Source organism: Pinus tabuliformis, chromosome X, assembly GCF_031772625.1.
Source record: "Pinus tabuliformis cultivar Carrire ecotype Pingquan chromosome X, CPIR1, whole genome shotgun sequence".
NCBI lineage: Eukaryota > Viridiplantae > Streptophyta > Pinopsida > Pinales > Pinaceae > Pinus > Pinus tabuliformis.
The window spans coordinates 659,140,466-659,165,252 of NC_142308.1; the positions used below are offsets into that span (position 1 = coordinate 659,140,466).

Sequence of the window (24,787 nt, forward strand, 5' to 3'; positions counted from 1 at the left end):
ATATGTGGTCATCTTATTTTCCCACCCGACACCCTTGTCATCTTCCATATGACTGTTGCTATCCTTGCTCATGGATTTGTTCCATAAGTAATTGTTGGGGCAAATATTTTTATATTGATCTCATAATGTCTTGGTTGCGTTGGCTCTATGATTACACTTAGTGTTAGCATAATATGCATGTTAGAGTAGGATGCATTGCATACTAATTTTTGCATTAGAATTTAATATCATATTAGGTTTTCATGCTAGATTAAGTGCATTTAGATTAGACTTGCACTAATTTTATTTCTTGTTTGATTTTATGGACTAACAAAAGCATGGGCGATCAAAGGACGCCATCAACACATGTTGCCCCGTTTGCTTTGTCTTTGATATGTAGGTAACATGTCTATGGCCCCAAGAGATTGTTTGTGTTCTTATGACCTCCCTGTTTGAGTACTTGGTTTGTGCATTCATTTGAGAGCTCATGTCCCAGTTGGAGCTTACTCACAACCACTGGGTGACCCTTATAGGAGAAATTTTTCTCCTGGATTTGTCTTCAACCGACAGCCAACAACCCCTTGCAACGATTTTATAGCTCGATGTGCTACTATCATATGTTTGAAGGTGGGCCTTCCATCCCAAAGGTATGATTTTTCATTACGTAATTGGGCGTTTAAGCTTGCTTTTCTTGGGCACATTTGGGCATGGATTAGTGGGGGGATTCAGCAGAAAGATAGGGCTTTGACTGTACTCTTGTTTGATGTAGGAGCATCCGACACTCTTAATCAAATTCGGAATCCAAAGCGGAGCAAGGAGGACATGGACCATCGGAGCAAAACAAGGGACACATTTATGTTATAATAGAGCTAGTTTGATGGAATGGATAAAGTCTCTAGAAGACTTATTTAATGTAATCTAATCTGCCATGTATGCATATAGAGAGTTAGGGGTTTGTTGAGTGATTGTGGGAAGAAATCGTGCGTCTTAAATGATCCACGACTGTTGTAATCTCTTATAAAAGGAGAGTCTGTGTGTGTGAGAGGGATATAGAGCAATAGATAGAAAGATTGTAAAAAAAACCAGAGTGTGGGATACAATGTAGTCGAAGGAGAACTTGTGCCTAAGGCTGAAATGCCTTAGAATGTAACTATGCCGTGTATAATAGAAAAGTGTGTGTTTTAGTGTTGAATTGTGTGCCTGTGTATGACTGTATAGATAGCTTGTGTGTGAATTGCATATATAGAGTTGAATTCAGTGTTGCGAGATTGTGGATCGATCATCGATCATTGTATGGATCGATGGCAATCTAAAATGTCAATTATATGAATGTCATGTGTTTTCAGAGTATGGCAGAGAAACTGGGGTTTTAGCGTAGATCGATCAATATGCAGAGGATCAAAGGCGTAGGCAGGAAAGAATGGGAACCGTCAAATCGGTTAGATCGACGGATAGTAATGGCGGAACCTGAAGGCACCATCAGAACCGTCCAATAGAATAGATCGATGGTCATCACATGGCAGAAGAGCGCGGAAGTTCATTCGTGAGAGAAGTGGTTTTGCAACAGAAGGTGGTATTTCAGGTGAGGTCACAAGTGGTAAGTGGTAATTCGGGTTGGGCACCCGATTCCACTTAGTGGAGGACACGTAGCAGCAAGGAGGAGAGAGGAAACCGCTTTTCGGGCAGTTAATCCTCGTGCATGTTGCTCACCCGAAATTGTTGTGGAGCATGGGATCAAATGAGGGTTGGATGTACGACGCAGGGTCAACGATTAGTTTCGTTGATTGGATGTAACGTCAATTGTCGGATCGAGTCCAGATCAACGGTTAAGATTTAGTCGCAAATCGCAATAGACAGAGGTCAAGGGACAGCGGAGATGAAGTTGCGATACGCCGATGGATCGATTAAGCGATGCACCGATAGCCGTTGGATCGGAGAAAGAAATGGATGGCGGAGATTGGGCCGATCGAAGATTGGTGAATGGAGAGCACAGTGGGAAGGCAATGGACCGGGAGTGCGGACTCGGTGATATATAGGTTCGGGTGTAATGTTTTTGAAGTCCGACTTATGTGTTTTGGAGCGGGTTATCTCGTGTTTTCCTTTGTATTGCGTTAAAGTGATGTGGTCCCAGTTTTTAAAGAAAATCTGAATAAGTGTATGGTCACGGGTTTTTAAGGCAAAGAGCGATTAAATGCTTCCGATAATGAAATAGGCTCATAACCCATAGGTCCCAAGATCGAAAATTTGTAAATGAAAGGGATTTTGCCTTACCCCAAAATCTCCTTTCATCAAGTGGTATCAGAGCAGGGAAAGTTTTCATGCGAGAAGGAAGAAGGAGTGCAAGCAGAAGGAGAAGAAGGTACAATTGTTGAAGTATGGAGAGTTATGGTCTTACTGTCGTGCAGATAGCTGCAGCGGAAGGTGAGAAGACTTGCAGCAACCTAGAGCAAGGAGTTCTCAATTGGTTTCGAAGAAGAGAACCAGAAGGATAACAAAAGACTAAAGCTCAGAGGAGAAATCTTGGTGAGGTATCGTGTAGCAGAGGAAGACTGTTACTGCAGAGGTTGGTTGCAGCTCACAGAAGTTCATGAAGGCAGTTCCACTGAGAAGTGGGTAGAATTGCTAAGGATAAGGAGAAGCATATGACAAAGAGGTCATAAATTTCTGTGCCTCGGGAGTTTGATGCAAGAGCATCCGACACTCTTAATCAAATTCGGAATCCAAAGCGGAGCAAGGAGGATGTGGACCATCGGAGCAAAACAAGGGACACATTTCTGTTATAATAGAGCTAGTTTGATGGAATGGATAAAGTCTCTAGAAGACTTATTTAATGTAATCTAATCTGCCATGTATGCGTATAGAGAGTTTAGGAGTTTGTTGAGTGATTGTGGGAAGAAATCGTGCATCTTAAATGATCCACGACTGTTGTAATCACTTATAAAAAGAGAGTCTGTGTGTGTGAGAGGGATATAGAGCAATAGACAGAAAGACTGTGAAAAAACAGAGTGTGGGATACAATGTAGTCGAAGGAGAACTTGTGCCTAAGGCTGAAATGCCTTAGAATGTAACTATTCTGTGTATAATAGAAAAGTGTGTGTTTCCGTGTTGAATTGTGTGCCTATGTATGATTGTATAGATAGCTTGTGTGTGAATTGCATATATAGAGTTGAATTCAGTGTTGCGAGATTGTGGATCGATCATCGATCACTGTATGGATCGATGGCGATCTAAAATGTCATTTATATGAATGTTGTGTGTTTTCAGAGTATGGCAGAGAAACTGGGGTTTTAGCGTAGATCCATCAATACGCAGAGGATCAACGGCGTAGGCAAGAAAGAATGGGAACTGTCAGATCGGTTAGATCGACGGACAGTAATGGTGGAACTTGAAGGCACCATCATAACTGTTCGATAGATCGACGTTCATCGCATGGCGGAAGAGCGCGGAAGTTCATTCACGAAAGAAGTGGTTTCGCAACAAAAGGTGGTATTTCAGGCAAGGTCACAAGTGGTAAGTGGTATTTCGGGTTGGGCACCCGATTCCACATAGCGGAGGACACGTAGTAGCAAGGATGAGAGAGGAAACCGCTTTTCGGGTGGTTAATCCTCGTGCACGTTGCTCACCCGAAATTGTTGTGTAGTGTGGGATCAAATGAGGGTTGGATCTACGGCGCAGGGTCAACGATTAGTTTCGTTGATTGGATGTAACGTCAACCGTCGGATCGAGTCCAGATCAACGGTTAAGATTTAGTCGCAAATCGCAATAGATAGAGGTTAAGGGACGACGAAGATGAAATTGAAATACGCCGATGGAACGATTAAGCAATGCGCTGATAGCTGTTGGATTGGAGAAAGAAATGGACAGCGGAGATTGGGCCGATTAGAGATCGGTGAATGGAGAGCACAGCAGGAAGGCGATGGACCGAGAGTGCGGACCCGACGATATATAGGTTCGGGTGTAATGTTTTTGAAGTCCGACTGATGTGTTTCAGAGTGGGTTTTCCTGTGTATTCCTTTGTATTGCGTTAAAGTGATGTGGTCCCGGTTTTTAAAGAAAATTCGAATAAGTGTATGGTCACAGGTTTTTAAGGCAAAGAGCGATTAAATGCTTCCGATAATGAAATGGGCTCATAACCCATAGGTCCCAGGATCAAAAATTTGTAAATGAAAGGGATTTTGCCTTACCCCAAAATCTCCTTTCATCATTGTTCCCTTCCCTGAACTTGGGGGTTAATCTTGTATCCTAGTCCAGTGGGATCTCCTTTATTGGCTACTAGCTTTAGGAGTGGCAATAAATGGGAAAGCTTGACTTTGGTTGCATGGTTCGGCTTCCCGATACCATATATCTCACTTCTTCCCGCTTATTACAAGCCCTTTCCACATTTTCCTCATTTGGGTCCACATTTGTCCATTGGGTCCACAAGGTGTTACCCTCCCCCTCTCCTTGTCCACACCCTGGGTTGGGCCTGGAATGATGCCTCAGAGGTTGATGCAGCTAAAAAGAAAGATAAAAGCATAATATGGCCACATACAACAGGAAATGTACCACAAAATGCAAAAGATGGCCGGGACAATAAAATTTAGCACGTGGGCAAAAGCTAAACATGAGCTCTACCCCTTATCATTATGGCCATCACCCTGGTTCCTAGGGCACCTATGAGTGCCCCTCTCATCATTAAAGAACCCATGATTGTCCCAACACCTGATGGGCGATGAACTACCCCACCTAAATGGGGTAATCATTGCCACATTTTACACATCATGCTCTTGAGCCCTGAGCAGTAAAAATGAAGAAAAATCAATAAAAGGCTTAAGGCATATAAAGAAGGGTGGAAAAACAAAGGCCGGGGTATCTCATGTACCACTATTGCTCCCTCCTACATTCATACACCCAAGATGTGGGCCTCCTTCATCATAGCTACCCTTGTACTGTGGCATGTGGCTTAGAGTCTTCCCTCTTGCCCCCACTCCTTTCCATCATTATTTCACATGACACCTGCCATTTGATGGACATACCATGGACCTATCACTCAGGTAGAGGTTGAAATCACCTAATAGGGTCTTTTATCAACCTCTCTTGCCAAGAAAGAAAACATCTAGGCATATCTAAAGCCCCTTTTGGAAGGGCATGCCACTATGAAGTGTCCATTTCTACGCTTGATTAGCAAGCTTATTTACTCAATTGCACTGATGGATTATTGTACTGGAAGTCTGGAAGGTGTGGAGACACATTGGATCTTATATAGGATTGTAGATGGGTTTTCATCTTGGACTTGTCTCCTTATATGGGATCCAAGCCCTCCAGAGGGTCATAATGGCACTTGTAGGGTGAGCGTTGGGGGCTATGGGCCTCCAACCATGCAAAGCATTGATGGCCACACCATAGGTTTCTTTAGCACCACCATATTGCTTGTTCATGCCCCAGTTATACAAAGATGATGATGCACTTGGACCATGTTGCCCAACTGAGTACACATTGCACTTGACACTTGGCAGCTGATCTATGGCCCAAAGGAGGTTTTGTCTCTCCCCGAGAGACATGGGAGGGCATGCGTCATCTCTTAGCCCTCATTGATGAAGCATCAACTTGATCTTGAGCCATTTGGAGCCCATAGAGCCCAAATTGGGGTTTGAGATGTTTTGCAGCATTTGGAGGGCATCCCCTTTTTATTCGTTATTTTGTAGGCCCTCACTCTCATCCTTAGCACATGAGGCCTCAACTCTTCCCTTCAAGGCCTCCATGTCAGCCTAGCATGGCCCTGAGAAAGATTATTCGATTTATTTTATGAGCTATCATGGTTGGCTTGTAACTATGGGTGGGTTACTAGACATTTTAGGCATTGAAGGGGCTTTGTCTCTTCATTTTGAACTCTTAGGTCATGTATAAATAGATGACACTCTCTCTCATTTAGGACATAACACTTGCGTTTTTTGTTATCTTTATTAGAGAATTTTGGTTCACAATTTGTGAGGTGATTTGGACAAATTAAATGCATTTTGATGTTTGGAAAAATTTCGCTCTTTCTCTTGGAGCTTGTTTTGGCATTTTGATGGATGGATATATTCTTCATTGTCTTGTAAGTTCAATTTAATGCTATATTTCTGATTTTTATGAATGTCTAATGCATGGAATCTTATCTTATGGTCTTTAATGTTCCCTAATTAATAATTTTTTGTTAGGACATTGGAGCGATTGGAGATTTTGCATGTGTTATTCATGGATAATGAATGAATGAATGTTCCTAGAGGTTGTATGTTTTTTTGCTTCCTTTAAACTCCATTGAAAATTGTCATCGAAGTGTGAATATTTAGAGTTGTTGTGTAGCTGCCTCTATTTGGGCTAGCGAAGCTGCCTCTAGGTCTCCTTGAAGAGTGAAGTTCCCAAATCAAGATCATTTTGAATCCAGTTCTCCCAATAGTTAGGCACTGGTCCTAAATCTTTGGTGATCACTCTCGAGTCTCAAGTCAACGAATCATCTTTTGTTTCACCTTTTTCTCCCCTCTTTTTTCGTCCCTTTAAGGATATGGAGGCCTCTCTAGGGCTTGGTGTGAATTCCAATAGAGGAGTGTTTTTTTATCTCCGCCTGGATAAGACTCTTTCTTATTGTTTCCTCTGGGCATCCACAAGTTTTGAAAGAATTCTGATCGGGGAATCTCCATAAAATTGATGCTCTAGCTATCACACCAAGTGGGAACGCTAGAAGTTAATCCTTCAACTTGGGGATTCCTTGAAGGCTTGTGCTTTAGTACTTGTTGAAGTATATCATTCGTAGCCTTTTCTCTTGTCTACCTTGACCTTGGATGAACTCACATATCATCAAATTTCTCAACCCTAGGTCTCGTCTAGCCTTCCTTTCAAGGAGGTTTTCTTGGAAAATCTTCCTAGCTTCTCCCGAGGCTCCCACTTTCATTGAACCTTTCCATTGAATGAGCCTCCTTGCCTCACTTCAAATTTATCCTAGACACATCTATCATAAGTGAGGGATATTGGGACTCCTCCCCTCGGGGAAAATCCGAAAAGAGAAGGGTGTTGGAGAAAATGTAACTAGGTTCGGTCTTCATATATGTAATTCTGATAATTGTACTTATTCAAGAAAAGAGAATTTATTTTGATACTATTTATCAATGAGTTTCTTGCTCATTGAAAATAGGACAAGCACATTTTGAAGTGCTTCTAGAGAGTCAAAGTCAAAATGTAATTATAATGAGACCCTTTGAGGGCATGTTACATCATGTAAGTCATCATACAAGGTCATGGGAACAACTCCAAGCATGGTCAAATCCTCTTCTAACACCAACGAAGTCTACAAGCAGTAAAACAATGAATAAAAATTGAATTATAATGCAAACTGCAAGTCGGCCTAAATGACAGTCATGTCGGCTTAAAGAGGAGGGACAAACCTCTTATAGAGGTTGTCCACTCCTCATTTGACACACAATCTCTCTTTGAAATCCACAGAAGATAGAAGGGCTAAAAGGGACGAAGAGAAGACAAGAAAGAGGGTCTACAAGGGCAGCATAGCAAGAAGGAAGGACAACGAAGGTGCAGGGCTGTTTTCTAGGGTTTCTATCAGTGTTGCACACATCGCGATAAAATCGCGATTAAATCGTAAAATCGCGATTTTTTAATTTCGCCGATTCAAAGCGCGATTTTTATCGAAAAAATCGCCCCCTTTTTTTATAGCGATTTTTATCGAAAAAATCGCGATTTTTTCACTTAAAATCGCGAGGGCGCGCGGCAGCGGGGTTTTATATGGAAAAAACGATTTTTTTTTAATTCATTCAGCAGTCCGCCGCGGAGGAGAAGGAGAAGAAGAGAGGGAGAGGGTTGCCGTCGGTTGTGGGAGCGAATCGAAGCGATTTTAGGAGGAATCCAAGCCAAGATCGCCAATTTGTCCAGGAGGAGGAGGTGACACCGCCTACCCGGGCTACCCGGGCTACCACTACCACCAGTAGAGGACGTGGTCTCCGTCCACCTCAGCCTCCTGTAGCTGCTACTACTAGTTCTTCAGCTTCTAGAGCACGTCAGACTCCACTGCCATTTCCACCACCACAGGCACCAGCTTCTACATCTAGAGGGAAAGAGAAAGTTGTGCCATTTTCTCGCAAGAGGGGCAGAGGAAATCAATAGGATTAGACTTTCATTTTATTGTATATGACATTATGACATGATGAGATACATTATCATATTTTTTGTTGATATTTTGAGGCTGAGTTGGACTTGGGACTCAGGACTTACTATTCAGGACATGATTCAATGTTATGTGTGATTTTAGCGCTAGAAATGATATTAAACATCTTATATATTAGTTTTTTTATCATATTTATGTGTCAATGTATTTATTTTATGTTGTAGATGGTTTAGATATTAAAAAAATTGAAAAAAATTGAAAAAAAATGAATATTTTTGTGCCAAACGATTTTTTCCCGCTTTTTTCCGATTTTTTCCCGATTTTAACGATTTTTTCCGCTTTTTTCCCGGCGCCGATTAAATCCCGATCGCGATGTGTGCAACACTGGTTTCTATAGCCACACGTGTGAAGAGATAAGGGACAGTCTACGACCAGATCAATAGTGAAGTGATAGGGGTATATTCTTCATGGTTTGGGCTAGTAATTAGGCCTACAAAGGCATCCTACTCCAGTGAAGAAGAAGAACTCTCAAGCGACATAAGGAAGCAGAAATTTGAAGTATGAAGCACTGTTTCTAGGGCTAATAGTGACACGTGTGAGGTGCAGCAAGGGTATGACAACAGACAATCCTTTTTGTTTGGGTAAGAGATCAAGCCTCCAAAGGCTCACAAGCCTAGTGAAGGAGCCCATCTCTCTGTAGGAATTTACAAGGTAAGTTCCTCAGACAGAACACCAAAGGACACCGCTCACAAACAGATCACAGATCCATACACCAGTGTTCTTGACGTGGTTAAAATCCTCAAAGAGGGAAACAGTCCACAGCCTGAGCCAACGCGACCACTTCAGGCAATTTATTAATAAAAGAATGACAATTTACATAAGCTTCTCTCATGAACGGTTACCCTACAAATGACCCTCCATGCTCTTTAAATAGAGATCATGGACCAATTAGGTGTTAAGCCATGGATCAAGTGTCGATAATACCGAGGAGAGAATGAACCATCGGATCACTACATATTTTGACCGTCAGATTGTAAGTTACAAAAGTACATAGTAAAGAAACACACTTTACCTAACTCTACACTAGACCAAGTTATACTTAACTATTTCCTATGTGTCGGAATATCCTAACATCCCCCTTAAGAACAACTTGGGATAGGATTGAAGGATGTACAAATATGACACAATAGGAGAAGGAAGGAGGCATTAGAGCCTATCCCCCCTTAGTGACAACTACCTGAACTCCAACCATAAATCGAAGCTTAGTAAACTTCGCCTCTGTGAGAGCCTTTGTAAAGATGTCTGCAACTTGATCATCAGTTGAACAACATTGCACTTCAAGAACATGGTCATGAATGAGCTTTCTAATGAAGTGCATGTGCAGTTCAATGTGTTTGCTGCGCTGATGTTGGACTGGATCTTTGCATATTTGCATGGCACTTTCATTATCACACCAAAGTGTAGTCGGATGTTTCTGCTGAAAGCCAAACTCTGATAGGATCTGACGAAGCCACAGGGCTTCCTTACTAGCTTCTATGACACCACGATACTCTGCTTCTGCTGAAGAAAGAGAAATGGCTCTAGATACAAAAGTTTTCCTACAAGTTGACGGTATAAGGGAGCATCAACTTCAGGGGAAGTACAAGTGACTGAAAGTTTGGCTCCAGACTGAAAGGGAGAAGGCGCTGGCTTATAGTGTTCCATGTGAAAATGGCATAAAGATCATAGGCATACTTGGACTGGGAAAGGGAAATACCTTCCTTGGATTGCAAGACTTGAAGACCAAGAAAATAATGCAAGTGTCCTAAGTCTGTCATTTCAAACTTCTTTTTAAGGCTAGACTTCACATGGTTTATAAGGTTGGGATCACTACCAGTAAGGGTAAGATCATGAACATAAAGAACGAGAATGATAAGAGACTTGCCCACTTTCTTGGTGTAGACAGTATTGTCAGAATGACACCTAGAAAAGCCAGTTTCTAAAAGAAAGCTATCCATTTTAGCATACCAAGCTCGAGGGGCTTGCTTGAGACCATAAAGGGATTTCTTAAGCCAACATACAAGGCTGGAGTCTGTTTGTATAAAGCCAGTAGGTTGTTCCATATAGATTTCTTCATGCAAGTCCCCATGCAAGAAGGCAGATTTAACATCCATCTGATGGACTTCCCATTTGAAAGAGGCAACAAAGGAAAGAACAAGGCGGATAGAGTTCATTTTGGCAACAGGGGAGAAGGTTTCAGTATAGTCAATGCCTTCTACTTGTGAAAAGCCCTTAGCAACAAGATGAGCTTTATGTTTATCAACTTTTCCATTTGGTCCATACTTGGTTCTGTAAACCCATTTGCATCTAACAAGTTTTTGTCCCTTTGGTAGAGGAACAAGATCCCATGTATCATTTGCCAATAATGAACGATATTCTTCATTCATAGCTGCGTCCCAATCTGGATGGCCTGAAGCTTCTGCAAAGCTGTGAGGATCATAATTAGCTGAAGCTTGAGCCAGTAAAGAAGAGGCTCTATCAAACTGAGACCGTGTACGTTGCTGATCTGTAGGATCACCGACAAGAGCAACTGCTGCATCCCGAGTAGCATGGACCCATTTTGGACGCTGAGGAGCTGAAGGAGGATCCTGAGAAGGCGGGGGAGGATTGCCATCCTCGCTGTCATCATCTGAAGAAGAAATATTTTCAGAAGTAGAAGGGATAGAGAGAGGTGGCACGTCCACTGAACTAGGCTCGTAGGCTGATATATTTTCAGAAAACATTACATCTCTTCTAATGATAACATTTTTGGACTAAGTGGAATAAGTCTGTATCCTTTGACATTTTCAAAATATCCAACAAAAACACATTTTTCACTCTTAGGTTCTAAAGCTTTATGTTTCTCATCTGGAATATGGGCCCATGCTTCACTTCCAAAAACACGAAAGTGACTTACATCTGGTTTAATTGAGCTCCATGCTTCTTCTGGAGTGATATTCTTTAAAACCTTAGTAGGAGTGCGATTTATTATGTAATTTGCATAGTTGATTGCTTCTGCCCAAAAATTAAGACTAAATCCTTTAGATTGAAGCATACAATTAGCCATTTCCTTTAAGGTGCGATTCTTCCTTTCAGCTACACCATTTTGTTGTGGAGTATATGGAACAGTGTGTTGCATTTGAATTCCATTCTCAGTGCAAAATTTGATGAATTTGTTGTTAACATATTCTCTTCCATTATCAAATCCTAGCTTAAGAATTTGATGTCCAGATTGTTTTTCAACAAAGGCCTTAAAGGCCAAGAACATGTTAAATACTTCACTCTTGAGTTTTAAGAAGTATACCCACGTGCGTCTGGAGAAATCATTAATGAAAGTTAAGAAATACTTGTAGCCAGAGAATGAAACAACTGGAAGTGGACCACATAAATCACTATGCACAAACTGTAAAGGGGTTGAGGCGTGCCAAGAGGCACGTTTTTCAATACTGTCCCGATGATGTTTTCCGAGTACACATCCGGAACAAACACCATCTCTGCAAGATACCATTGGAAGACCTGTCACCATATTTTCTTTACATAGATTCTGAAGAGAGCGATAGTTTAAGTGACCAAATCGCTCATGCCAAAGTTTGCTCATTTCATTATTATGAGCAACAAATACTGAGGGAAGATTCCTCATTGGAACAAATGCTCCTAACACAATAGAGCAGTCCTCTCGACTCGAAAGCAGTCAGAAATAGTAGATCTATGAAACGACAATTGGATGCAGTTCTACTAGCTTCAGGTTTGGATCACCAACGGATGTGGCCCTCAACTAGCTCTGATACCATGTAGGAATTTACAGCGTAAGTTCCTCAGACAGAACACCAAAGGACACCGCTGACAAACAGATCACAGATCAATACACCAGTATTCTTGATGTGGTTAAAACCCTCAAAGAGTGAAACAGTCCACGGCCTAAGCCAACGCGGCCACTTCAGGCAATTTATTAATAAAAGAATGAAAATTTACATAAGCTTCTCTCATGAACGGTTACCCTACAAATGACCCTCCATGCTCTTTAAATAGAGATCATTGACCAATCGGGTGTTAAGCCACGGATCAAGTGTCGGTAATACCAAGGAGAGAATGAACCGTCAGATCACTACATATCGTGACCATCAAATTGTAAGTTACAAAAGTACATAGTAAAGAAACACACTTTACCTAACTCTACACTAGACCAAGTTATACTTAACTATTTCCTATGTGTCAGAATATCCTAACACTCTCTAAGGTGAAAATGACTCTAATTGGAAGACAAAGTACCAAAAGATGTGCCAGAAGTGACAGTGCAGAAAGAGGAAGGATTTGACTTATGCTTGGAGGATATCCTAGTCAAGGATCTAGGGTTTGGCAGTTGTTCAAATAAGAATCTTCAATAAGGGAAATCTTACAAAGGGTTTTCCTCTCAAGAGTGGAGAGGGTTTATCCCTGGCAGAAAGCCAAAATTTTGTGTTCTTGTTATTTTGTTTTGGTAGTAGTTTGATAAAGCACACACACATGCACTAATAAAAAGAAGAAGAAGTACAAGCTAACTAGAAAAAGTAAAAAGACTTCACAAATTGTTATCAAGTCTCGAAGAATCATCACAACACTACTTTGCCCTAGATTCTCTAACATGGTATCAAAGCTAAGGTGACACATCAAGGAAAGGGCAACTCAAAAACACTCATCAAGGAGAAACATTTACAAAGTTGAAGCATCAAGCCTAGAAGCCTCAATCACTTCAAGGACAAGAAGGGTTTACAAGCCATCATTCACCAAGGAGGTCTACAAACCTAGAAGAAGAGCCCTACATAAAGGCACCTACAAAGAAGAGAAAATTGGAGTAGGACCTACATCAAGCTACAAGCCATCAAGCTTTCAAGGAGGAAGCAAATCCATCAAATCTAAAAATCTATAAAGTAAGTACATGTCCCCTTCTGAATATACATCAATGTCTTTTTGAAAGGAAAGCAATAAATTGGTGGGCACCAATAAATTTCTTGCATGGAAGAAGAGGACTGATCTACTTCTCAAGGAGAATGAACTCCTAGAGCATGTCAAAGGGAATATCAATATCCCTGCTAAGGAATAGACTCAAGCCTTAGCCAAGTACAATAAAAATGGGACAAGAGCTCAAAGGATTCTGATAGAATCAATCAAGGACTCTCTCATTCCTTATGTCTCCAAGTTTGAGACATCAAAAGAAATTTATGATAAACTAGTAGAGCTACTCTCGGTATCCACAACCGGAGAAGTAATATCTCTGAGGAATGAATTATACAAGATGAAGATAACAAAGGAAGGAATAGCTCCCTACTTCATGAAAATCTTTGAAATGAGAGATTAACTTCAAGAGCTTGGGGAAGTCATGTCTGACAAAGAAATGACAATTGTTGTACTCAATACTCTACCTGAGGAGTGGGGAAAATTCACATCAAGCATATATGCCAAGAAGGAAGCAACCACTCTTAGTGAAATGTGGTCTTTATGCAAAACAGAGGAAACCATACTTAAGGCAAAAGAAGATGTGGGATCAAAGGAATAAGCATTTCCTACCATGGCCAAAAGAAAGGGTAAATTTGGCAATTTTGGTCCACGAAGAACACCTGGAACACCTCCAAGCCTGGTCAAATCCTCTCCTAGCACCAACAAAGTCTACAAGCAGCAAAACAATGAATAAAAAGTGAATTATAAAGCAAACTGCAAGTCGGCCTAAATGACAATCATGTCGGCTTAAAGAGGAGGGATAGACCTCTATTTATAGAGGTTGTCCACTCATTTGACACACAATCTCTCTCTGAAATCCGCAGAAGGTAGAAGGGCTAAAAGGGACGAAAAGAAGACAAGAAAGAGGGTCTACAAGGGCAGCATAGCAAGAAGGAAGGACAACAAAGGTGCAGGGCTGTTTTCTAGGGTTTCTGCAGCCACACATGCGAAGAGATAAGGGACAGTCTGCAGCCAGATCAGCAGTGAAGTGACGTGTATATTGTTCTTGGTTTGGGCTAGTAATTAGGCCTACAAAGGCCTCCTACTCCAGCGAAGAAGAAGAACTCTCAAGCGAAGGAAGTAGAAAGTTGAAGTATGAAGGACTGTTTCTAGGGCTAACAGTGACATGTGTGAGGTGCAGCAAGGGTATGACAGCAGATAGTCCTTTTTGTTTGGGTAAGAGATCAAGCCTCCAAAGGCTCACAAGCCTAGTGAAGGAGCTCATCTCTCTAAGGTGAAAAAGGCTCTAATTGGAAGACAAAGCGCTGGAAGACAAAGTGCCGGAAGTGACAGTGCAGAAAGAGGAAGAATTTGACTTATGCTTGGAGGATATCTTAGTCAAGAGTCTAGGGTTTGGCAGTTGTTCAAATAAGAAGTTTCAATAAGAGAAATCTTACAAAGGGTTTTCCTCTCAAGAGTGGAGAGGGTTTGTCCCTGGCAGAGAGCCAAAATTTTGTGTTCTTGTTATTTTGTTTTGGTGGCAGTTTGATGAAGCACACACACATGCACTAATAATAAGAAGAACAAGTATAAGCTAACTAGAAAAAGTAAAAAAACTTCACAAATTGTTATCAAATCTAGGAGAATATCACAACACTACTTTGCCCTAGATTCTCTAACAAAAGGGACTTAGGCTATGGTGATGGTGGGTCTCTATCTCAGGGTGTTGTTGTGTCCTCTAGTTTTTGCCTATTTACTAGGCCTGCTAGTTTGTGCAGCAACAAGGCCAATGTGAAAGAATGCAGATGTTTAGCCCTCGCCTATGTGTTAGGTACAATCAGGAGTCAGGATCCTAACTCAGACTTGGTTTTTATTGCCTTGTGTTTAATGCAGTTAGTGAGCTGTTGATTCTGGTATTTAATGATGATATTGTGGTTTTTATACTCAGTTACATTTCCTTTTGTTGGCATATGGGACAGAACTACTCCAATTCGATGCATTTTGGATGTGAAGATTTTGTTGGTTCTTTTTGGCATGTCCTCTGCCACCCTGTGTTGTTTGTAATATGCTTTGCATCATCATGTTTTATTATTAAAATATTGAAACGCAATTCAGAAAGAATAAAGGAAAAAAAGCGTAAGAAAATAGTACGTAAGAGAGCTGTAGAATTAACTCATTGAAGAACGCACGTGGAGTTAGAAGCTTTTGCATTGAGCCTCTGAAATGGGAGATGGTTGTAGAAGCGATTATTGTTATGGCCGTGAATAAAGGACCCTTGCAAGTACAGAATCAACCTTCTCGGCATTTTCTGTCCACGAGTTATGTTGGCTTCCATTTTGTGCCACGGCCAGGGGCAAATTAGTTAGCTTGGGACGAGATTTATGATTGATCATCTCTAGTTGACAGTGGACTCGGATCTAAAACTTTACCCATGCATATATATATAGGTGGGGAATGGGTTTCACCTTTTAGTATTCAAGATCTCTTATACCATTGAACATTAAACATTATGTATACAATAGAATTAGAAGAAAGGTTTAATGCAATAGTTGCCACAATTATGAAATTTGGTTATTTGATTGAAGTTGCACATTATTTATGAGTTCATTTTGTTTGTTATTGGAGAATTTGCTACAATATCTATATTTCTCATTTCATACACTGGAACTATTTGCTAAATATGTACTTGTGTATAATGAAGAGCGCCTCAAAGTCTCCCCATGTCACTTTTTAGTACTCAAGATCCCTTGTACCCTCAACATTATGTATACAATAGTGTTACAGGAAAGGTTTAATGCAATATTTGCCACAATTAATGAAATTGGATTTTTTTGAGGTTGCACATCATTTAATATTTCATTATGTTTGTATGTGGAGAGTTTGCCCCCCACCCTTTCTCTCTATGTATATATTTCTCCTTTAATATACTGGAATGGTTTATGAAGAACACGTCAAAGCCTCCCTGCGTGCAAAGACGAACTAAATGAAACTATTGGGTGTTGCCTTGCAGGTTTTCATATCAAAGCCGCTGCGTGTTAAGGTAGCCAAAATTTTTGACATTGCAGGTGGCAAAGAGGAGGACAAATGCCACAATAGGAAATCTCTAAAGATAAATTATGAATCATTGGGTAATGGCGATCTAGAAGAAGTCCGGTTTGTGTTTGCGAAAGTTGTCCTGGGTACATTGTATTCTGGATTTGAGTTTCCGCCACACTAAGCCAATTTGAATCCTGATTCATGTAAAATATATATATATATATATACACACGTTTCTGTTTCATTCCATTCTATTTCGTATTGCTCTTGTTTTAATTTAATTTTCTTTATAATTCACGGCTCTACATAGGATCTCTGTTTTATGCCACAAGTGGTTGTACGATTGTTGGAGCAAGCATGCCTAATCAGCATATGAAAAACTTCAACTGCGACTGTAAATAGTTTTGGTTAGATGACGCTGGTGAAATATTAGTGTCTGACAATACTAAATTCATTTCGATGGGTCTCCAAAATGGTATCTTCCTTTTTCAACTTGTTCCTTCTATTTTATTTGAGACGATTGCTCGTACGTTACATCCCTATGGAATTCCATGCGGGTTTTACCCGTCGACAGTGTTACATTATTGACATGGAAAATTTGAAGAATGAAAATTTATTTTAAAAGTATAAAAATATTGATGAATATTAGTCTTAACTTGCAAACTTTAAAATGTTTGGTTTGGAGATACTGTAGTACACATATTCAAATTATGGTGATTTTTAAGATAAAATAATTTTATCCTATAAAATTTGGGTGAATCATTAAAAAAATGCAATTTGGTGAATTTTTTTTGGTAAAAACAGGTAAAATCAGCGGATTTATGAAAATTAGTCCCTAAAATTTTCCTTAATCTGTCTCTATTGTATTCTCAATATGGAAAATTGACAGTTCAACTATGTTCCATGCCTTTGCAACACATTGTATCATGGTGGCAGTTTTGCATTGCTTCTTGAAGTTGTTTAACTTGTCAAATAGGGCGTATAGTAATCTAAGGAGGACTATTTAAGGGTTTTCATTAGTAAGATAGATGATTGACTATGCCCATGGTGTTGGGGTTCTTAGGGTGCGAGTCATCTCAAGAAACACATAATTGCACATTCATACGAGGATTTTGTTGGGTACTCAGTTTTGTACACCTAAAATAGAAGCACAAGGAAGTAGATATTGGTGTTTTGCTTACTATCCATGGCGACTCAATTATCGATGAGTACATGATGCATGTTTGCATTCTTTTCCTAGCAAAGAGTCCCCATACCTATATGGAAAGTTATATGGACAATTCAAACTTCCCAATGGACAACCTCTTCCAAAGGTCATTATTATGTATTCAATTATTAATTGGTATATATTAACAAATACCATCAAACATATTTTTTCTCCTTAGATGGTTACCCTATTTGTATAAGTGTATATGCATTATGCATTTGCGGTAGTCTAACTGTTCTATGTTTTGAAGGTTTTTTAAGTCATATTTTTTGGTTAAATTTCTCTAAAATCTGGTAGGAATTTGTTGAAATCACAAGTTTAATCTGCGAACCTTATATAATTTAGGTACCCTAGAGGTTTTAGGATGGTGAATCCATTTATGCATTGAAAAACATAATTTAAACAACAAAAAACATGATCTAACAAAAAATTATTTTACCAAATATCGACTAAAATATGCAAAATGTAGAATAATTAGACAACACCATATTTATCTATTGTATAGAGGTTTTTCAAGGTGGTGAATCCATTTATGCATTGAAAATTAGATTTTAAACAACAAAAAACATGATCTAGCAAAAAATTATTTTATCAAATTTCAACCAAAATCTACAAAACGTAAAATAATTAGACAACACCATATGTATCTACTGTATCAAATTTGCAGAGATCTATTGTTCATGTTCCATCTAAATGTTGTTGTCAAATGCTAGTGAAAGCCCCTCTTAATAAACCCTTTTAAAAATTGAAAGAGTTATAGCAAAGAGCACTTGTACAACGGCTACTATCATTGTTTGACGCAAAACAAAAGGGAAACCTCCTCCAAAGGTCATTAGTATGTACTCAATTATTAATGGGTATATATTAACAAATACCATCAAACATTTTTTCTACTGAGATGGTTAACCCCTACTTGCATAAGTGTATATGCACAACTTCCCAATGGACAACCTCCTCCAAAGGTCATTATTAGGTACTCAATATTAATTCGTATATATTAACCAATACTATCAAATGTTTTTTCTGCTTGGGTGGTTACCCTCTACTTCTTGTAGTCTAAGTGTTCTATGTTTTTAAGGTTTTTGGGTCATATTTTTTGGTTAAATTTCTCCAAAATCTGGTAGTAATTTGTTGAATTCACAAGTATAATATATGAACCTTGTACAATTTAGGTGCCCTAGAGGTTTTTAAGGGTGGTGAATTCATTTACGGATTGAAAAATACATTTTAAACAACAAAAACACATGTTCTAAGAAAAAATTATTTTATCAAATTTTAACAAAAATCTGTAAAACATAGAATAATTAGACAACACCATATGTATAATATATTAACTGTTCAGAGATCTACTATTTGTGTTCCATCTAATTGTTATTGCCAGATGTTAGTGAAAGCCCCTCCTAATAAACCCTTTTAAAAAGTGAAATAATTATATAATAGATCACTTTTACGTGAACTACTATCATTGTTTAACGCAAAATAAAAGGGTCGCCCATAATAATTTAAATGACTTATTGAAGTGAATAACAAACAATGTTACTTTGGAAGGCCTCCACTAAAAGTAGAAAACTCATTGGAAAGCAAATTGAATTGGAATATTTTTTTTTTCAACTGTATGGGTTATTTTTGTTTGACGATTTGTTATCTTTGCTTTATATTTTGTAGTGTTATTCTTGACCTTACCATTGTCGTGATTGACATTATTGAGATATATTGATTTGTTTGTGCATTTAGATTCTTGCATTGGGCCCTTCTTTCCAGGGAGGTAGGAGCATCATTATGCCCATGATTTCAATGTTGATACATTTTGCTAAAATTGTTTGGAAGAATAGCAATGCAAAGAAACCGACAAGTTTGTATATCTAGCAATGTTGTCAAAATTACATCTAGAGAATATCAAGATGCCCTTTTTTATTTGTAGGTTCGGCTGGTGAGACATGTCTTGGGGGATTGAAATTCCAATCACTTGGATACACAAGGGCTTGCCAACATAAATTTTGCCAATTGTGCTACCACTCGCGGACATCAAAATGCTCTTATGAATATTATGTGTTTGCTATTGTCGAATCCCTTGACAAAGCTTGGATTATGAGACTTGGGCAACCATATGGTTAGCATGTAGTATCTTATACGTTGGATCATAATTGATTATGCTTTAGTGTGTATTTGTAAAATTTGGTATTCATATAAGTGGTGATGTATTTTGTAAATTTTGGAGTCAGCTAATTTTGAAGTTGATTATTTTATAATATATATTTAATGTTTATGGATAACTTTGAAGTTGATTAATTTTTAATATATATTAAATGTCTATGGATTACGTTTTGTAGTTGTCTTGTGCATATAAATTATTTGTTAATATGTATTTAGTTTAGGGATCAATTGAAGTAAAAGTTTTATTGTTTAAAGTGGAAATTGCCAAAAGGTTTTGGGGAATTATGTTGGGTTATTGGTTATTGATACCTTCCATCTATAAATTTTAAGGAAGAGGAGGGAATCTTGAAAGGTGTTTCTTGGAATGTATATATTTTGTACAAAGCAAATGTCACTGGCATACCCATGGGAAATTCCCACATTTGTGGATGATATCCTTAGTATTGGTGTAGAACATTGTGCCCCGCGTGTACTCAAATTGGGAATAACTACTTGGTGCAATTAGTGTGCCTCACCTAGGGAGATTTGAATGGGGCACTTGCTAGCAGGGGATTGGTGAAATACCTAGCAACATTGGCAACAATTGGTTGAGCTAACCCCTTGGGATTTCTTTAGAATATGTAATGTACATGTAGAGAGAGAAATCCAATGTTTGCTCTATTGGTAGATTCTTGTTTTATATATAAAATAACAATAGTAATAATTTAATACATCCAGGGTATAGAACATAGGACATTAAAACAATTATCAGAAGGTCCATCATGTAAAGACACAAATTGTATGTGAAAAGCCACCATAAAACCTATAAATGCCAAGGACACATGCCATTTTAATCATCATTCAATTATTATGTGTATTTATATTTTATTCTAGTTTGGAACTCTGATTATACCTCATTTTTATACACTAAAATGTTTTTGTAAGAAAATTTAAGATTGCAAGGTCAAATCCCATTGAATCCTTAATGTTACTTGTGAAAGGTAGGTGGGTTAGGGACATAGGCTCTTGTGGACATTTGGGAAGGCTTCAACATAAATTGTGTAGGGATTCATGCATGTTTCAAATAACCTATGGAGTTATCTTTGTTTTCCTTATAGGGGAGATAGGCTAGAAATGTATACAACGTACTTGTATATGACATAGGCTCTTATAGACCCACTAACCAGAATAGAAAACACCGAACATTGTAAGAGTAGATGAACATGTGAGGCAATATGACAAGAAGAAGATTTTCCCCTACCCACCTACATTTAAATCTCATTTGGCTTGTTTTGATGGGAAGTTTACATTGGGGGGAGGGGGGGTGGTTGGTCTTTAAACCTAACTAGGAAACTCTATGATATGCACATAAGGAGTATACCCCCTTGAGTTTTAAACTTGCGACCCAAGCTTGACTTAGTTGATGTCCCAATATAGTTGATCATAACATGGCCTTGCTACAAACATTTGGAGCTTTGTAGTTAAACTTGAGTGGTTGAGCACTTTAAGTTTCATGTAAGAAGTCTCGACATTTATCCTCCCTGTTACCATTCATTTAATAGTGGTACATATATGCATTTTTCATTTGGAAGCATTATTGTAAGCCCAAAGAATGCAAGTTAAAGCTTTGTAGTTCTTGCGGTGTTATATATTGTGGTATCCTAGGCCTATTGTGGTCGACCATGCCCAATCTACTTAAACTTCACTCTTAAGTCCTTTCGTCTTGCATAGGATTGGAGGGTTTAGGGTGGACTTACTTGGACACATGGTTTAGAGGAGCCATTGTTTTTGTAGGGGTGATTGCTATTTGAGGGTCAATGTAGCCCATGCCTTGACTACCCCTGTCATTCCCACATCATCATTTTATTGAGTTTGTAAGCATTCTTTGGTTGCGTTATACCATTCATTTTTAGTTCTCAACATGGTAGTCTCACATTTTCCAACATTTTCACATTTCCCATGGCAGTTCACGGATCTTGATGCACACGATCTTAGGGTCAAAAGTCATCGAAGGTTTAGATTGCTTTGAATAATTTGTACATGCCACACCACATGGAATTTTTTTCAAAAAGTGAGGCATTAAGGAGATATTCTTAGTCAAAGGTGGCCATCCTCCTTTTTGTGGCACACTTGGGTTAAGGAAAGAATTTTGGGGTCCATACTTGATCTAATGGGACATGCTCTATGTCCAAATTCATCTAATTCTTTTTTAGGCAAAACCCATGTGCCAAAATTCTAAAATTGTGTACAACATTGAAGATTTATCATTTGACTCATTACATCAAGAGGATATCCCATACATGTGAGCTTAATTGGACCATTCAAGTGGTCAAATCTAGTTGTTGAGACTAAGCTAATGAGGAGAAAGGTCAATTACTCAATAAAAAATCAAGTTACTAAGCAAAAGGGAAGAAAAACATTACAAGTTAAGCGAATAAACCAAATTGACTTCACAAATCTAGTCATTGGGCCTCTTAGGTGTAACATTGAATATGTAAAAGGCACTCTAAGGGAACATTGGACCAAAGGTGGTGAAGATCTAGTCATTAGAAGGTGGAGTGACTTCTCTTTCAAGCAAAGGAGCCTCACTTCAAGTCAAATCATCCTTCTACGTTTAACATCACTTTATTTATCGGGGCTTTATGAACCTCTTGGAAAATCATTCCCATGCTTCATGAACTACCTTGACTTGTAGTATGTGCATGGTCCTTTATTTGAGACATAATTTGAAGGTTTTATTGGAGCTGTTTCTTAGGATGCCATCTCTTTGGAAGATTTTATGACCTCTTTTATGTTGGTTTCAAGCAAAGTTAATTATTGTAATGACTTGGTCTATGGGTTGTGGATGACAACTCAAATCATTATTTTGGGGGAGGGTTTCAAACTAGCCATTAGAAGCAAAAATATTTAAGGCTAGTCCCTCACATCATTTGTGTGGTGAAAATGTGAGACGATTATGCCATAATAAGAACTTCATTTGGTGCAAACAACTTGTCTCGTGGATTGGTTTTCTATTTTCTTTCTTCTTGTCTATTGTTAGGTTTAATGCTTTTACAAAATAACTTGGAGGCTATTTCAAATTACACAAAACTTGTGAATTGATCCATTGATGGACTACATAGTCATGTGGAAGAGAAGGGTTAGGACATCAAGTCTCACCTTCTCTTTGTTTGATTACAGTTATTAAAATCTAATTTTTGAACTAGCACTTATCGATGATTTCTCCTTAAAGGACAATATATCTTCTAATTCCATAGTTGATCCATTAGCTATAGGTATTCTAAGATAGAATTGCTCCTCATTGAGTTTGGTATCAATAAGTCATCTTATACAAGAGTGAGGGCAACTAGTCCTAGACTTAAAACTCAGTGGTCCAAAATTGCACTACCAATCAAGTGAGGGTTGTGATCACAATCCAACACCAAAATACGTAATTAACAAGGAAAATGTAAGCTTCATCTCGCCATCATTTTATTCAAAAAAACAAAAAAAAAATTATGTTTATATAAAATTTAAAAATAAAAAAAAAATAAAAAAATATTTCACTAACGTGAATTTAATTTCAGATTTTTTCAGCTAGTTCTTCACTTGGTTTTTTTTTTTTTTTAAATCCTTACGAAAAAAGCCATAATTTTCATTCTTTCAAAAAGATTCAAAAGTACATTTTGAATATGCACCCCTGGTGCATTACTTGTTCATACCCAGGTTTGAAACCTAAGACTGATACTTTTCAAAAATGGACGCAAATATTGCCCAAAAAATGTTTTTGGGGAACTACCCCCAAATTCTCGCATGGGGGGGTTTTTGAACCCTTTTGAAATTCTCCAGTGGGGGGCTTCTCCCCCCCATGATCCCACTAAACAAATGTGGCTACCATCCCCCTTATGAACCTCCCCCTCATCCCCCCTCTCCATCGTGTTTGGCACAATGTATAACATCTGGGGGTAATCATGCAAAACCTATTATAAGGACATTGATAATTAGTTGTTATCATTCTTGGTTGATTTTAGTGAAAAAAATTTCATGTAGCTTCTTAAGGGTTGACTTCCTACCCATAAGATTATGGCCCACCTCTTTTAGAAATTTCACCCCTAACCCTCATGACTGTATAGAGTCTTTCTTTTACGGTCTAAAGATAGCTCATTGGAAAATGGCTCCTTTAGGCTAGATCAAAAATATTGTTAGACAAATGACTATTGCATCAACAAATAAACCAACATTGTCATGAGATAATACTAAGAAACATCATAATGAGACTAAGTCAGACTAACCGTTCCAAAATAACCTTAGCATAAAACCAACACATATCAAAACCTATTCCCACCCCATATAATAGTGTATAAGCATATCATACGTAAATTGTAGTAATGTTCAAAAACATCGTGCTTTGTGTATACATATATCAACAAACAAAACAGAACATAACATATTCAATTATGGATGACCTATTCAATGTACGACTTGTGGTAGTATTCATATATAGAGTCTTTAACCTGCGCTTAAATATGCCACTGATATTTGTCCATATCTATTCCTAATTTGGATTGTCTGTCAACCATAACACTCTACTCCCTATAAATATAAGAACATACAAAAGAAGTGAATGAGTCTTTAAGTCTCCATATATCTTCTAATATTGGACTTAAGATGAGATTACTACACATTTGAGCCTTGTTTAACTAATTTACTACTAGCATTGAGTCTCCATAACCTTGAAGCTCAGTGCACCCATTTTCCTTCACAAAGACCATTAAAAATTTACATGCCAATAATTCAAACTCATTATCTGTTACCAGGCCAAAACCCATCTTAGCATGAAAATAATGTGTGTTAGACAAGAAGAGGACGTAACCACCTCCAATCTTGTGGGCAACTTCACTAGAAGTACCATTAAAATAAGCCCACAACTATGTGGTGTTGAATTGTGTAGCTTGGGAGGTACTCCAACCCAAGTAGAGGTGTTTTAGACCCAAGACGAGGTTTAAAATCTAAAAAGAAATTAAAAGGAAAATTAATATTTCATAGGTTCTAAGTGGACAAAACCCCTAAGATCTGTAGGGTTCCTAAGAGGCCCAAGGAAGAGCTATTTAAAGAGGCTTAAGGGAAGGCTAGATATCAAGTGAGAGAGAGCTCATTTGGTCGTGAGGCCAAGAGAGATGTAAACCAAGGAGGCCGAGAAGGAGGATGAGTAGGGCTACTAGAGGAGGTCGTGATCTAAACCAAGAGAGATATCATCTCAATACAGAAAGTGAACAAGACCCATGAAGCCACAACAAGAAGGAGGGTTCGGTTTAAGATTTTCTAGCACTTGAGGAGGTCTTCTTCAATCCTAAGGTAGGCAAGTCTTCTGAGGGTTTCACAAACTATGG

The 24,787-nt window shown here is 38.6% G+C and overlaps 1 protein-coding gene across 5 annotated transcripts in view; it reads left to right on the plus strand.

The window, feature by feature from the left end:
- The window catches only part of LOC149141688 (uncharacterized), a 312,782-nt gene extending 296,261 nt beyond the window's left edge, over nucleotides 1-16,521 (plus strand). For all 5 annotated transcript variants that reach the window (XM_089447689.1, XM_089447688.1, XM_089447687.1 and 2 more), the window contains one exon: nucleotides 16,053-16,521. In XM_089447689.1, the coding sequence (XP_089303815.1) occupies nucleotides 16,053-16,259 (207 nt within the window). In that variant the 3' untranslated portion in view covers nucleotides 16,260-16,521. The remainder of the gene's footprint in view (nucleotides 1-16,052) is intronic.
- Nucleotides 16,522-24,787: the final 8,266 nt, after the last annotated feature.